General features: G+C 48.2%; 1 protein-coding gene across 9 annotated transcripts in view; it reads left to right on the top strand.

The window, feature by feature from the left end:
• Nucleotides 1-14,707, top strand: part of ank2a (ankyrin 2a, neuronal) — a 42,793-nt gene that overhangs the window by 1,093 nt on the left and 26,993 nt on the right. For 2 of the 9 annotated variants that reach the window (XM_055508981.1, XM_055508994.1), the window contains exons 2-17: nucleotides 8,544-8,645; nucleotides 10,810-10,908; nucleotides 10,992-11,090; nucleotides 11,178-11,276; nucleotides 11,378-11,563; nucleotides 11,761-11,784; nucleotides 12,202-12,210; nucleotides 12,706-12,804; nucleotides 12,960-13,058; nucleotides 13,156-13,254; nucleotides 13,337-13,534; nucleotides 13,616-13,714; nucleotides 13,797-13,895; nucleotides 14,012-14,110; nucleotides 14,233-14,430; nucleotides 14,553-14,651. In XM_055508981.1, coding sequence (XP_055364956.1) covers nucleotides 8,544-8,645; nucleotides 10,810-10,908; nucleotides 10,992-11,090; nucleotides 11,178-11,276; nucleotides 11,378-11,563; nucleotides 11,761-11,784; nucleotides 12,202-12,210; nucleotides 12,706-12,804; nucleotides 12,960-13,058; nucleotides 13,156-13,254; nucleotides 13,337-13,534; nucleotides 13,616-13,714; nucleotides 13,797-13,895; nucleotides 14,012-14,110; nucleotides 14,233-14,430; nucleotides 14,553-14,651 — 1,707 coding nt within the window. Of the gene's footprint in view, nucleotides 1-6,017; nucleotides 7,183-7,243; nucleotides 8,000-8,543; nucleotides 8,646-10,809; nucleotides 10,909-10,991; nucleotides 11,091-11,177; nucleotides 11,277-11,377; nucleotides 11,564-11,760; nucleotides 11,785-12,201; nucleotides 12,211-12,705; nucleotides 12,805-12,959; nucleotides 13,059-13,155; nucleotides 13,255-13,336; nucleotides 13,535-13,615; nucleotides 13,715-13,796; nucleotides 13,896-14,011; nucleotides 14,111-14,232; nucleotides 14,431-14,552; nucleotides 14,652-14,707 lie in introns of those variants that run through there. The other 7 variants (XM_055508984.1, XM_055509000.1, XM_055508988.1 and 4 more) reach the window with 6 other exon arrangements.

The raw sequence follows: 14,707 nt of genomic DNA on the forward strand, positions 1-14,707 counted from the left end.
AGGAGATGGTAGATGGTTATTTCCTGCCTCGCTGCTCTCTCAGGCTAATGTGATTTCAGTAATGGACTGTAGTGCTACATGAACACACACACACACACACACACACTGTTTAGTTTGTCCTTTTAGGGTGGGGCCACTGAGCTCATATACTTGGATGCAATCAGGAATTTTTGAGTTATCTGCTTCGAACCAACAAACAGGTGTTTGTGCGTCTGTGATTCATCAAAGTCACTGAACACAGGAATTACCAGTAGCTTGTGTTTGGCTGATGTGTGTACTTTATGTGGAGGAGGAAACAAAGGAGGTTCCACTAAACCTAAGTCTTCTTTGGGTTAGAATCTCTCATCTGCTATCATAATATTATGTACTTCATGCATGTACTTGCTAGTAGGCAGCCTAACTCCGACAAACACGTCCCCTCCATTCTGATCGACTCCACTAATGTAGAAAAATAATTATACTGTAGGTTTAGGTGTCTGTATAGGTTTTTTTACTTTTTAGTCAGTGGCTGTAAAAAGCAAACTTTTGTGTCTACACACGATACAAGCAAACATTTAAATAAAAAGCAAAATTGATTTAAATAAGAAGAATAAGGTCCGATCTGCCGTGAAATTGGAGCTTGTCACCACAGGGTCCATAATGACGCATCAGCATTTCGGAGCTGCTCATCTTTGCCTTGAAAATCTCCATCTGAAAAGTAACTGAAGCTGCTTAAATCCACGCAGGGGAGTAACTGCAACATTCCCCTCTCCGTTTTAGCAGAGTACAAAGAATACAAAGAAGCAGTTCACATAAAAAACAAGCATCTGTAAGTTGTTTGTATGAGCAGTACTCGAGCGTCTGGGTCGTCAGAGGACTTATTTGAAGCTGCGTTGTGCATTTGCAGTACAGTTCTTTATTAATGAACACTTCATGAGGAGAATCGGGGTCTTTGTCTACTGAGGTCTGTTTGGTTCATACTGGAGGATATGAGTGGAGCTGTGGCTCCGTAGCAGGAGAGAACCTCACAAGGCATCAGCTGCTGTGACGCCGTCCGTCCGTCGGCGACGGTGGTGCCGACAGGAGCGTTCACCTCCTCCGGCCGAGTGGCTGCGTGTTCAGCCAAGCGGTGTCACCGGGCTCCGACTTGGTTCCGCCGTCGGCCTTCTCCTCTGAGAACCACCGGACTCTGTGTCACAGAAGCGCAGGCTTTAAGCTGGGAATAGTTCATCTTTCTACATCCAGACGACTTGACCCAATTCTTACTTGGTGCTCGGTAGAAACGTCTCTTTAACTTTTCCTCTGACTCAGTTTTCCTTTAGTTTTACAGCTGTTCCTCTTTGTATTTACATCCATCCTTCCTCCTCCCACATCCCACTGCTTTCATGTGATCAACCCAGGGGTTGGTGGGCGTCCCTCCCCTCTCTCCCCCCATCACATCCCTCCCTGTCGTGTGCCGGGAGGTCAGATTTCACTGCAGCCTTTGACACCGTACTCGCCCGTCTCCTCCGTGTCTGCCGTCGCTCGGCCCGTCTCCCTCTCTCTGCTGGGAGCGGTGCTGTACGATGGGATTCGGCAGGAAGACGGTCCTAATGGAGCCGCGGCCGTCATTGCATTACCTGGAAACGCACACCCACGCGAGGCGGCAGCCCTCCTCCGCGGCCTGGTGCCGGTCGTTTCTTGTTTGTTTGTTCATTGTTTCCTAATTATTATTTGACGTTTATCCTCTCGACATATCACCGGGAATGAATCGTAAATTATTTCTTAAAGTACTTTAAAGTAGCGATGGTAGTATTGTTGTGTACTATGCCTGATTATCTTTGTATCGGATGTAGTCTGCTTCCAGATTAGGCACTTTGGTTTCATCTGACACATCTTATTATGGACTTTACCTCCGCAATGTACACTTGAAGGAGAGAGATTTATAGAGTCATCTCCAGTCATTATTATCATCATCATCATCATCATCATCATCATATATTCAAAATGTGACAATGAAAACTTTGTTTTAAAGGCTTAGTGAGGGTGAGGATGACCACAGACTATTAAAACACATCCACAAGCAGGGAGTCTTATAGAAACCACTGCATAATGTGAGGATGCAACCTGCGCCAGTCGTGCTGCACAGAGGGCAGGTGTTTTTCGGACCAGGGGCAGTGGGAAGCTTTTAGATCTTAATTATTCATCAAAGCCTTGTACGTCTGGTTCCTATCAGAGTGGGAGGAGGGTGTGGCTGGTAATCAATGGACTTCTGAGAAACTCGAAGATGTTCATGTAAATGCATTCGCTCTCTCTCTCTCTCTCTCTCTCTCCCACATGCCTTCCCTCTGCTCCGTCTTCTTTGCCGCCTCTCTCCTCATGTTTGAGTTGAGAAACGGGAGGATTTCTCTCAGGGATGCACATCAAAGCTTCGCACTGTGTTGTTTCATGCCGTAGACGTGAGATGGAAGCGAACAGGCGCACGTATAGAAACACACGCGCCGCAGCACGGCTTTTGCCACATGCTGGGAAAGATGCCGTGACACAGCTTTGATCTCTGGCAGGTGAAGCCCCATAGTGGAGTTCACCTGGTGAAACCTTGGTGCCTCTTAGTTCGAATTCTGTCTGAATCTAAATTTGGCCAACTTTTGTCTTCTGAGAAGTGTGATTGAACCGAATACCGACACTCCTCACATATGTTTTATTTAGTGTCTGAATCACAGACTAACTAATTATCTGTCTGGTTATTTCTGTCTTTGGGAGTGTGGCAGCACCGCTCCGTCTCACAGTCTCACCATGACTATGTGCTGCAGAGGATTTTAGGTCACACGCTCCATTATTCATTGTACATTCGACTTGAAGGTGAAATCAGTTTCTGCCTCAGTGCCCTTTGTCATCTGACGCTGGCTGAGATCAGCCGTCGGAAGGGATATATTCTGCTAAAACTGGGTGTCTGTGAAAGTAATTACATTCAACATTAGACAACTTTGTATTGCTCAATGTGGGGTTGCTGCCAACTATGGGTAACTCCCACATCTTCGTATAATTCCAGATCAGCTGCGAGTTGATTGTGCCGCATTGTCCCAATGCTCCTGGCACCTCGCTGCCTCAGACCTCCTCACCCCGGTATCAGGAACACAGATGTTCCCTCCTAATGATAGGTCCTGGACTGGAGCTGCAGTTCTGCTGGAATATGGTCAAGGCCTCGCTGTCATCTCATTACCAGGAATGGAAAGCTGACATCATACCTTCCCGAGGGACTTGGGCAGCCTGTCGAAGAGAGAGAGAGAAGGGTGAAAATTAGTATTAGTATCAGAGAGGCTACTGGCTTTTATGTGTAACGTGATGAACGTACAGTACAGTCATAATCATTTGCCGACTCAGCATTTCTGGTCTCTTAGCGCGCTCAAAGAAAGGCCATGTCAATGGCTGCAGCATAATGTAGGCAAAGCAATTAGTTAATGTGTGCGCTGCCGTCGGCCCGTCGCCGCTTCTGGGAGTGGAAGCTGGGAGTCTGGTCAGTGTGGCAGCAGCCCTGGAGGATGAGTGGGAGGTAGAGGTAGCACAGGGTGCGGTCCTCTCCACCTTCGCCCGCTGCCAGACCCGGCTCTCTGAGGACGTGTGATGCGGTAGCGTCAAGGTTACGCGTCTCGTCCACGGTGGGTCCCGCCGGCACCACCCGCCCCGGCTACGTGCTGGTGCCGTAACTCACCGACTGGGTGTGGTCCAGATGGAAAGCGCCTGCTTTTGTCCGCTCGCTGTAAATTTGGTCCCGGTGAGGAGGGGGGGCAGGGGAGGGGCAGCGGGAGCCCTGCGTGGTGGCTGTTTTATAGCTTTGACCTTTGTTGAGAGGCTTCAAAATGTCCTGACATTTAAATCCTATAAGATTCTGTCTAATCTAATACAGTGTCTAGTCTGCATTTAGTTCACTGTGTCACTGACCAGACGCTGGTAAACCTGTTGTGTTCCTATTGCTTCTATACATTATTATGTAAAAAATTCAGAGATGTTTGTGTGAAATCACTGTTCAAGTAAATATAAAAGGTCAGTTTTCTGCATGTGCTGTCTTTATTTGCTGCTGTAGGTCTCACGTTCAGCCCTGTCTGGCACAGTGGGACTGTTTACCATAAACAGAATGCAGCATTAATTACACCACGTAGGCTGTAAATGCTAAAAACTAGCATTTGTTAATGAGGAACCGTTGGGAGGGAGTTGAAAACTGCGGTCATGAAAAATGCATGGGCTTTGGGAAATCTAAATGAGTCGTCGGGCAGGAGTCTCAGATGCATTATACGCTGCCGCTGGTCAGCAGCGCAGCTCCATTAGGACGCAGGCAAAGGCTAAACAGCCACAGCAACGATAACGGCAGCATCCAGAACTAGTGCAGCAAAAACAAAGCATGCATTGTCTCCTATCAGCAGTTAAATACTGTAAAACAAAGAGGTAGTACAGATCTATATACACACACTTAAGCAGCCTGTGGATTATTTAAATTTATGCCACTGTGATAGGAAAAAACGGTTGCAGTAAGACCTTGTACTGTACTTGTACTTGTCTTTAGTGCTGTTTCAGTTTCTTGCTTGCGTCTTAGTTTTATGGGAGAGCACAACAAACGCAGACACTTTATTGTGTTAAGATTAATCACAAAAGGCAGAAGAAATAAAGGTGGACATCAAATTCCCTCACCTAAACATGTAATTGTGAATCAGAGCATGTGACAAGTTCAGTCCTGCACAGCCAGTGAATTTGCATGTGCAGGCCCACGTGCACTGGTCTGTGTCTCCAATATCTGTCTATCATGGAGTCCTAATGGGTCTTATAAAAGCCTCTGGATCTATAAAACGCAAAGCAGAACCATTAACCCGCGCCCATGTGGGAAATCCACAGAACCAGGAGGAACAGGAGCTCACACAACCTGGCTCTCATTGTAATGTGACTCCTATATGAATACTGTATATACAAACACACGTGCGCTTCCTTGGTTCATAATGCATCTTAACCCTTATTGTCCTTATGCATCATGAATGAAGGCAGAAATCATCGAACCTCACTGATCATTGCGTAGACACAGAACAGTTCATTGCGTTAATAAAGACGCTGTAACAGTATCAGAACCAAGCAGCCGGCAGATCAATAAGCTTATAGATTTCGTGTTAGATCTGAAAGTTGAGATGTCATTCAGTCCTTAAGCCAATACTGTCAGACGGTTACATGTGCTTGCATTGAGCATTAGCTCATATGTTTCTGTGTAAATCCTTTTACATATAGTGATTTTACGCTTAGATGAGTGAGGTGTTTAATATACTGTAGGTGTGTATGTACAATTTTTTTACCAGGAAGCTTGATGTATATAAAACATCTCATCAACACGCTCCATTATGTCCCAGTGCTTGGGACATAATAGAGTCAGCATAAACTAATTTAATTAAATTTACAATGTAGTATCACTTCAATGATGTGTTTTTTGTGTTATCTGTGTTGTTCATCTAAAACTGTCTGTCAGGGGAGATCTTAATCTCAGTCATTAGGTCACCTCAGGTTCAGTTTTAGTTACTCTTAGCACAATCATTTGCTGCAGCTTGTTTGCTTTTGCTTGCCAGCGCATTGTTTTTATTCATCAGTGCCGTGTTCACTGTTTGACCAGCAGGGGGCGCCAGAGCAGCAGCGGCGCACACGGGCTTTATTCCCATCAATCGCACGATCATCACTCAACTGAATGAAGCACTACGCCTCTGTGCAGCAAGCTGGGGGATTGTAGACAGCATTACCGTCTAGAGTGATTCAGCAGATCTGCCCCATTCATGAGTTTCAGTACAGAGATGCTGCCGCTGCTGAGCCGGTGGACATGTAGGCAAAACTTGTGAACACAAATAGAGGTGTGAGATGTCCCCCGATGCCGAAATGTCAAATTCCTAGCATAAGCTGACAGAGGGAGTCCTTGACATTAGATTATCCACTGGACACACACACACACACACACACACACACACACACACACACACACACACACACACACACACACACACACACACACACACACACACAGCTGTCAAATCACATTCTATCAGCCACCAGTTCGGACGGTGCGGTGCAGTTGCGATCCGGACCGAGCCACTGCTCTCCCTCAGAGGGGGAGGCCTGTAACTTGCAGACCTGCTGGCCACTGGGAGCCGGTCGTCTGTGCTGGCGGCGTCCCCTCCGGGCCCAGTGGTGTTTCCCTTCTTCTCGGCTTCCTCCAAGCAGGACAGCCTGTACCCAACCTCACTGTGCCTCTCTCCCGTCTCTCCCCGACCGCTGCCATCATTTGTTGCTGTCATTTACATCATAATTCAATTGCAGGCTGATGCCAGGTGTCCTTATACATCATTTCCTTATTTATTTCTGCAACTGAGAAAAGCCAGGCTGCTGGGCACAACTTTATGAAATACCCAAAGCACCTGAAGGCATTGGGCCCAGCTTGTGTAGTTCAAAAGCACATTACTTTTCTGCCCCTCAGTCGCTTCGTGCAGTGAATTCCTTCACGATGAAGCGTCCGTAAATCGTGATCGCGATCCCACTTAATTTTGCCTGCGGCGCTTCAACGTTCACCTTGTGCCGCTCCCGCTCTCCTCCGTTATCCCCGTGTGGGGACAGAGCGCACGGCGTTGGGGGGGGGGGGCAGCAGTCAGCTGGCCGTTGGCATGAAGCCTCACTAAACCCCTTGTGCAAAGAACACTCACATACACATATTAACACACACAAACACACTTGCGTCGCTACATCTGTTCGTGTGGAACAGGCTTTTCGTTTTCATCTGGACTCGTCCTGTTCCCATGTGGGTGTGTGTCTGTGCGGAATGCGCTTACTTCCATTCATAAACTCATTTTTTATTTTCTTATGCTTGTCCACACTTGACTTATACGGTTGTGTTGCTTCAGAAAAAGAAGACAGGACAAAAGTCAGCTGCTCTTTATTTTAAGTTGAGTTGAAGAGAGGACACCCTTCATTTTTTCATCCCTTGGAAAATAATCTGCCGGGATTTCCATCAACTTAAGATCCAGCATTTGTAAGAAAGTGAGACTATAGCAACGACGGACCGAGGAGAGGAGCGTTGCAGCCATGGCCCACGCTGCAGCCCACCTGAAGAAGGCCAGAGAGCTTGAGCAGCACCCAGAGTACAGGGCTCTACAGAAAGCCCGGGAGAAACGGAGGCGGCAGCGGGAAAAAGCAGAGCGGAAGCGTCAGGTAAAATGATGAAGTCAGTCGTCCATAAATGTAAATTATCGACTTGTGAAAGGATTGTTGTCCGGATTCCCTGCAGCTCGTTACCAAAGGGTGAGCAGACAGTTAGAAGTTGTATTTTGGTAGAATTACAGGTGAATTTTAAACCTCATTAGGAGCATTGGTGCTGCTGGTCAGTCGCAAGGGCCTCCCAGTGTCAGGCCCCAGTCGCACCCAGCTGTCATGCCTCCCAGCCTGGGAGCATACGTCAAGGCACTGGAGACGTGGTGGGATGGAGGGCCCTGAGGATGTAAAAATAGCCGAGGCAGGGGAGACAGTGAGGGTTAAACGTTTATGGGTGCAGTTGTTATTCTACAGAAGAGTTGCAGGAATGGGCCCCGGCCCACAAACTGAGGGGAGACGAAAACGGAGGATGAGCCTTGGCTGACTAAGGGATCTGTGGACATGCAGCGTGGGTGCAGCGTTGTTTAAAGTAAAGGGAGTGAGGCTTGGAATGACGGTAATCAGGTTTGGATGGAAGAGATGGACACATTTAATGAACTGTAACATCGATTGGTAGAGCCGAGCGTCAGAAGACCGCGGAGGCTTTTAACGGGGTGAGACCGGACTTTGTGGGGCCGCGCAGCGCCTTAGAGACCTAATGTGAGGAGGACAGGAACACCTCTAGTGGACTAAGGGTTGTTAATGGGCTCAGCAAGTCACTATGGGCAATGCAGCAACATGTAGCGGCTGCGGATCGGGGAACGCTGGTGAGAGCGATTTAAACCAACGCGCTGACTACTACAGGACTGCTGACTCAGCATCTGAGGACGGTTCATGGGTAAGCTCTGAGGTCATTAGCTGCAAGATGTGGGCACACTGAACTAATGTGTGTGTGTGTGTGTGTGTGTGTTGTAGCGTCTTGTGAGGTGTTTGACCTTTGACCCCAAACAGGGGCGTGGCCTCATCGCCAACATGCAGCATGGAGTTTAGTATTTAATCCTGTGGACCTCGCAAGTCAACACAAAGCGATGTCTGACCGGCATGTTATTGTCTTGCCCCAAACTTTGCACCATACAGTACCTGTACATCCGAACAGTCTTGGATGAATAATTGTAACTTATTCAGAGGTATGATGAATATAATTGTGACAAGCTTTCTTTTGGAACTGTCAGTGTGTGTGTGTGTGTGTGTGTGTGTGTGTGTCTGGTGGTTAAAATAGTCCTCTACAACTGTAGATAAATGAGAAAACAACACATTAGCTTTCTATCTAAAACAACAAGCTAAAAGCTACGTCTGATTACCAGTAATAACAATGAGGACCTGAGCTCTAATAAGGCCAAAGCGTCGCTAACATCGGCTTCTCTCTGTCTTCATGTCTCCAGTCGGACAGTAACACCAGTTTCCTTCGAGCTGCCAGAGCGGGGAACATCGACAAAGTCCTGGAGTTCCTGAAAAATGGAGTGGACATCAGCACCTGTAACCAGGTAATGTGTGAGTGTGTGTCTGTGTGTGAGTGTGAGTGTGAGTGAGTGAGCTGTGTGTGTGACATGCACTGTGATGTCTGAGGGTCTGTTCTGTAAAGTGCCTTCAGTAAGTTCCTTAACGATGCGAGAGGGTTATGACCCAATCAGAACCATGACACTGCTGCAGCATTTTGGCCTCTAGAGTTAAAACACTACAAAACACAAAACAAATAAATTATTCAGGACCCCATCTATACATTAGAAACATAAAGGCATTATACCATAGCCATAGTCAGTCTTGCAGTATTATTTATTTTCATTGCTTCTGCTTTCATCAAGTGATGTGTGAACGTTTCCTTCTTTGATCGCATTTATAATAGAACCAAAAGACAGTGAAACAAGCTGATTTGTGTAAATGCAGTTGTAATCTATGTTTTCTGTCATGTTGCTGTCACTGCAGCAGTTCTGCCTGCTCCCCCCAAACACACCCTCACCCACATCAGGGTGGGGGGACTGTGAAAGGTTACATCTGTTTTTGTGCATGTGTGCGCGTGCGTGTGCATATCATCACCTCTTCATGTTTTCTTCGCTGCTGTTGGCCTTCTGTATTTCTCCAGCAGTTTCGTGGCTATTTATACCCTGGCCTATTACTGGTTGGCATCCAGGCAGTAGCAGCCACCCGAGGCGTTGGCTGCCGGTTATTTTTGTTTTGTTTACAGTGCCTCGATTAAATCCCTTCATATTGGCTGCCAGGTGATCACATCCGAGCCCCAGTCAGGTGACTCAAAATGCACTGATATCCCGGTGATGTCATTAACGGCAGTAGGTTAACTAACGTGATGTCACAGTGACTGTATGGATCCGTTTGTAGTTACTCACCTCTTAACTGTGTGGCCACAGGTTTATGACGACGGTGTCATGAACAGTCTAAAGCTTTGTGAACTTATAGACACAGGACATCAATTATTCAGTGGTAACAATGCCAGGACAATGTCGTTTAGGAGCATTATGTTACTTGTGATTAGCAGCAAATTTGCTCTCCAGGAAATCAGTAGATCAGAATCATGTCAGTGGAAAAGCACTCGACACAATTATGAAGCCATTATCTGAAGTAGCGCTGTCAGCGTTGCCGTCAGGAAGTGATGTCAATCTGAAACGTGGACGCAGCATCGATCTGCAGCGCCGTGGAAATGAACCCGTTCCCTCATGTGCAAAGGATTTGTTAAAGTTTTTTTTACCTGTTTGCAAACATTATCATTAGCTAAATCAGTGCATTACAATAGAGGTTCACTTTGTGTTATTGGATGTGATCCAAGAAATGTAAGTCGCCAAAGCAGATATTAATATAAGCAGTTGTTTCAGACCCTCAGATGTTGTAGCGTCACACAGAGCTTTGCCTCTGGCCGTGTGTCCGTTATTAAGTGCGTCACATCTTACTAAGCGTGGCTCAGTGGCTCGGGGCAGAAGGCTGCCCGAGTTAATTAAAGAGAAGCGGATGTCATCACCGTCCAACTGCTCCGTGGGACGGAGCTTCAAATTGGAGACATGCAGCGGGAAACTTATTGACTTGTGTGTTTGGGAAGGAGACTTTGCTCCATATGTGTGTGTCACTTGTGTTTTTGTATGGGAGCTGTTTCCATATCTGCACAATTAAAGGCCAGACTTCCCCTCTTAATCTACCAAAACGCTAATCCTTGGTGAGTGATATTATGCTTTAATCTGCACGCATTTAATTTAGCTCCCCGTTGACCTTCGGCGTTCACCCCCTCCGACACTGGGACCCGTCAAACGGCAGATAAACTTGACCATTTTATTACCATGTGTGATTATAACGGAGGTCAGGGGTCACGGGGGGGCGTGAAGGTTAATCTCTGCTGGACCGCAGTCAGCAGTTTCTCCTGTGCCAGGGTTGGTTGTCCATTAGCCAAATTAAGCTTTCACTTGCAGCTCACAGCAAAAGGACTTCACATGCATGGATGGTTGACATGTGAGTGAGAAGTTGCTTTATTTCATAAAATTAGAAGCTAAAACTGAACTTTTATGCCACTTTCAGACTGCTTCATTTTACAGTATGAGTTTTTGTATTTTATTGGTGAACCACAACAAGAGAATAATTCCTCTGACCGTTAGCTTCTTTTCAGTGTGTGTGTGTGAGCACTGATGATGATCTCCCTTCCCCATCCAGAATGGTCTCAACGCTTTGCATCTGGCAGCCAAGGAGGGACACAAAGATCTAGTGGAGGAACTGCTGGAGAGAGCAGCGCCCGTCGACTCGGCCACCAAGGTACACACACACACACACACACACACACACACACACGCACACACAGGTGGCGACCCAGGGACTAACACCGTTTTACCGTGCAGAAAGGAAACACCGCCCTTCATATCGCATCGCTAGCGGGGCAAAAAGACGTGGTCCAGCTCCTGGTGAACAGAGGAGCGGACGTCAACTCTCAGTCGCAGGTGGGAGCTTCGACCGATCGAGCACAGCTGGAAGTCTGAAAGTGAGCAGCTGGTGTTCACGATGTTACTCTGCGTGTTTCATGACAGAATGGCTTCACTCCCCTGTACATGGCTTCCCAGGAGAATCACTTAGAGGTGGTGCGATACCTCTTGGAAAATGAAGGCAACCAAAGCATCGCTACAGAGGTGTGACTGTTGCTGGGGCGTTGAATACACTTCGATGCACCTCTACTTTCTTTTTACCCCAAGTCTTCCTGTTTTCTCCTCCTCCTCCTCCGCCGATCCAGGACGGCTTCACGCCGCTGGCCATCGCTCTCCAGCAGGGACACAACTCGGTGGTCTCCCTGCTGCTGGAGCACGACACCAAGGGCAAGGTGCGCCTGCCGGCCCTGCACATCGCCGCTCGCAAGGACGACACCAAGTCGGCCGCTCTGCTGCTGCAGAACGACCACAACGCCGACGTCCAGTCCAAGGTGAGAGCAGCAAGATATAAAATATTAATAATTAACAATTGATGGAGGGCTTAGGAAGCTTTTCCGTTTGCCTCCTTGCCTTTGTGTGTTGTGTTTTAACCTCATAGACGACCCCAGTGTGAACATTGTGAGCGTTTCCCTAACAACCCGACTCCCTGTTCCTCCCTTCTCTCTCTCTCTCTCCGCATCCTAACCAGATGATGGTCAATAGAACCACAGAGGTACAACCACTTATCAGACTTCACCTAACTCCTCGTTGTCCATCTCCCGCAGCCCTTCGTCGGCGAAGGACCTGCATGCCACGGCTACATAGCTCTAACGTGAATGCATGCAGCTGCCGGGCTGATAGTGGAACACAGCGTTCTGTGTTACCAAACAGGAGAGAATGCATTTTTATCATGATTTGTTTCTCATGTCCTAAGTAACAAAGATTCTTTGAAATATATTAGTGTTGCAGACGTTGATGCTCCAGTAAAACATTGATGAACTGTCACGTGTTGATTTCTGGCCATTTCTTCTTCTGCGTAACCTGCAGCACGTGTATCTCTGAGCATGCAGATGTCGTCGTTTCGTTTTCTCTTTGAAACACATTTTTAAGTTGACTCTGTTTCTTGATTAAATTGCACCGTGTCTCTCAGAATGGGAAGGTAAGGAGTGAACCTACCTACAGTCGTTAATATTTGCAGCTTATTTGTTGAATGTCTATTTGTTCGTCCCAGCAGACACACGTAGTTCATACTGTATTTGCTTCTTATTGTCTCTGGACTTAAACGTGCTGTTTTCACCGTTTGCTTTCGGCGAGCATGGTAGATCTCCAGGGTTTCTGCATGGCCGCGTGCTGAATGTGCTCGTCCTCTTGCTTTTGCCACGGACGTGTGAGGTTTTTGTTTTTGTCTTCTGTAGAGCTCGGCGTCTGTTCAGTTCCCGTTACAGAACATCATTTCTCTCTTTCGTTGCATCTGTTCTGTTTTTTCCCCTCATCCACTTTTTCAAATTGTTTCCTCCATTCGTCCTTCTCGTCTTATTCGACCTTTGCTTGTTTTTCCTCTCAATCCCGTGCTCTCTCTCTCTCTCTCTCTCTCTCTCTCTCTCTCTCTCTTTCTCTCTCTCTCTCTCTCCCTTTTCTAATCTGTGTCAAACAGAGTGGGTTCACCCCTCTGCACATCGCGGCTCACTATGGGAACGTGAATGTCTCCACCCTGCTGCTGAACAGAGGAGCTGCTGTGGATTTCACAGCCAGGGTAGTGCCCTACTTCCAAACGCTTCACTGTGAGACGTACAGACCAGCGTCTTTGCTATTTATGATCATCAAAGGATTTCTGATGATGCCTGCATCATTTTGCTCTCTTGTTACGTTTAGTAGAATTAACTTCTGTTTCCTTGCCTGCCCTTTCAGAACGGCATAACACCTCTGCATGTGGCATCTAAGAGAGGCAACAACAACATGGTGGCCCTGCTGTTGGACCGAGGGGCTCAGATAGATGCTAAAACCAGGGTGAGACTCTTATTTCAGCTCTAGTATTAATAATAATAACAGTGTTTACCAGCTCCCTGTGTTTGTGTGACTCTGATCACACGTTCCTTTCTCTCAGGACGGGCTGACCCCCCTGCACTGTGCAGCCAGGAGCGGACACGACCCCGCAGTAGAGCTGCTGCTGGAAAAAGGGGCGCCCATTCTAGCCAGAACCAAGGTCGGGGCCAAACCTGTTGTTGATTATGTGTTATTATATATTTCAACTGACTCAGCCGTGTGTTTCTCCGCCATTCCCACAGAACGGACTGTCCCCACTGCACATGTCGGCCCAGGGCGACCACATCGAGTGCGTCAAACTGCTGCTGCAGCACGCGGCTCCCGTCGACGACGTCACGCTGGACTACCTCACAGCCCTGCACGTCGCGGCTCACTGTGGCCACTACAGGGTCACCAAGCTGCTGCTGGACAAGAAGGCCAACCCCAACGCCAGGGCGCTGGTAGGTGCTCACGGGACGGTGGATCTCGTAGCTCCTCCAAGGATTCTGTGATTAATCATTTCGCCTCACTGTCTCGGCCAGAACGGCTTCACTCCCCTCCACATCGCTTGCAAGAAAAATAGGGTGAAGGTGATGGAGCTGTTGGTCAAATATGGCGCCTCCATTCAGGCCATAACTGAGGTGAGGCGTTAGCGTCATACTGTTGCGTTTGCTTCAGCACCATGTTCCTGTCTGACTGTCTTTCCTGTGTTTCCTACTCTAGTCTGGTCTCACTCCCATCCACGTAGCCGCGTTCATGGGCCACCTGAACATCGTTCTGCTTCTGCTGCAGAGCGGAGCCTCGCCCGACGTCCGGAACATTGTGAGTATCTGTCTGGGAGCATCTTGCTTCCTCGGTCAGAGAAAGCAAGCCACCCACTGTAAAGGTTTTTCCCACAACATGCTGACGGTCGTAATTGTTCTGCCTTCGCCCAACAGCGCGGGGAGACGGCGCTGCACATGGCGGCGCGGGCGGGTCAGATGGAAGTCGTCCGCTGTCTGCTGCGAAACGGAGCGCTGGTGGACGCGATGGCCAGGGTGAGTCGGCCGTCACTCCACCAGAGACGCACCTCAATAAGGAATGAGCACGTGTTGCGGAGTGGACTGGCTGCCACGCAAAGTGCCTGCATTTATTATTAGTTGTTATCCTCTCCCTGCAGGAGGACCAGACTCCCCTCCACATCGCGTCGCGCTTGGGGAAAACCGATATCGTCCAGTTGCTGCTGCAGCACATGGCCCACCCGGACGCCGCCACCACCAACGGCTACACTCCGCTCCACATTTCAGCCAGGGAGGGCCAGGTGGAGACAGCAGCCGTGCTCCTGGAGGCCGGGGCCTCACACTCCACGGCCACCAAGGTGAGGAGAGGGTGCGATGTGCTCTACTTGGTACATGCAGAAAAAGAAGGAATGTCGAATGACCTTTAAATGACCTCTGTAGCAGGTAACAGGTGTAGTTTATCTCCCTCTCGCCACTGCAGAAAGGCTTCACTCCATTACATGTAGCAGCGAAATACGGAAGCCTCGATGTAGCAAAACTTCTCCTTCAACGTAAAGCTCTTCCCGATGATGCCGGCAAGGTGAGCTGAAGAAACCTCAGACTCCTGGATAAAAGCTAAGGTTATTTCTAACAGAG

The sequence above is a fragment of the Betta splendens genome, chromosome 1, assembly GCF_900634795.4.
Source record: "Betta splendens chromosome 1, fBetSpl5.4, whole genome shotgun sequence".
In the NCBI taxonomy this organism is placed as follows: domain Eukaryota; kingdom Metazoa; phylum Chordata; class Actinopteri; order Anabantiformes; family Osphronemidae; genus Betta; species Betta splendens.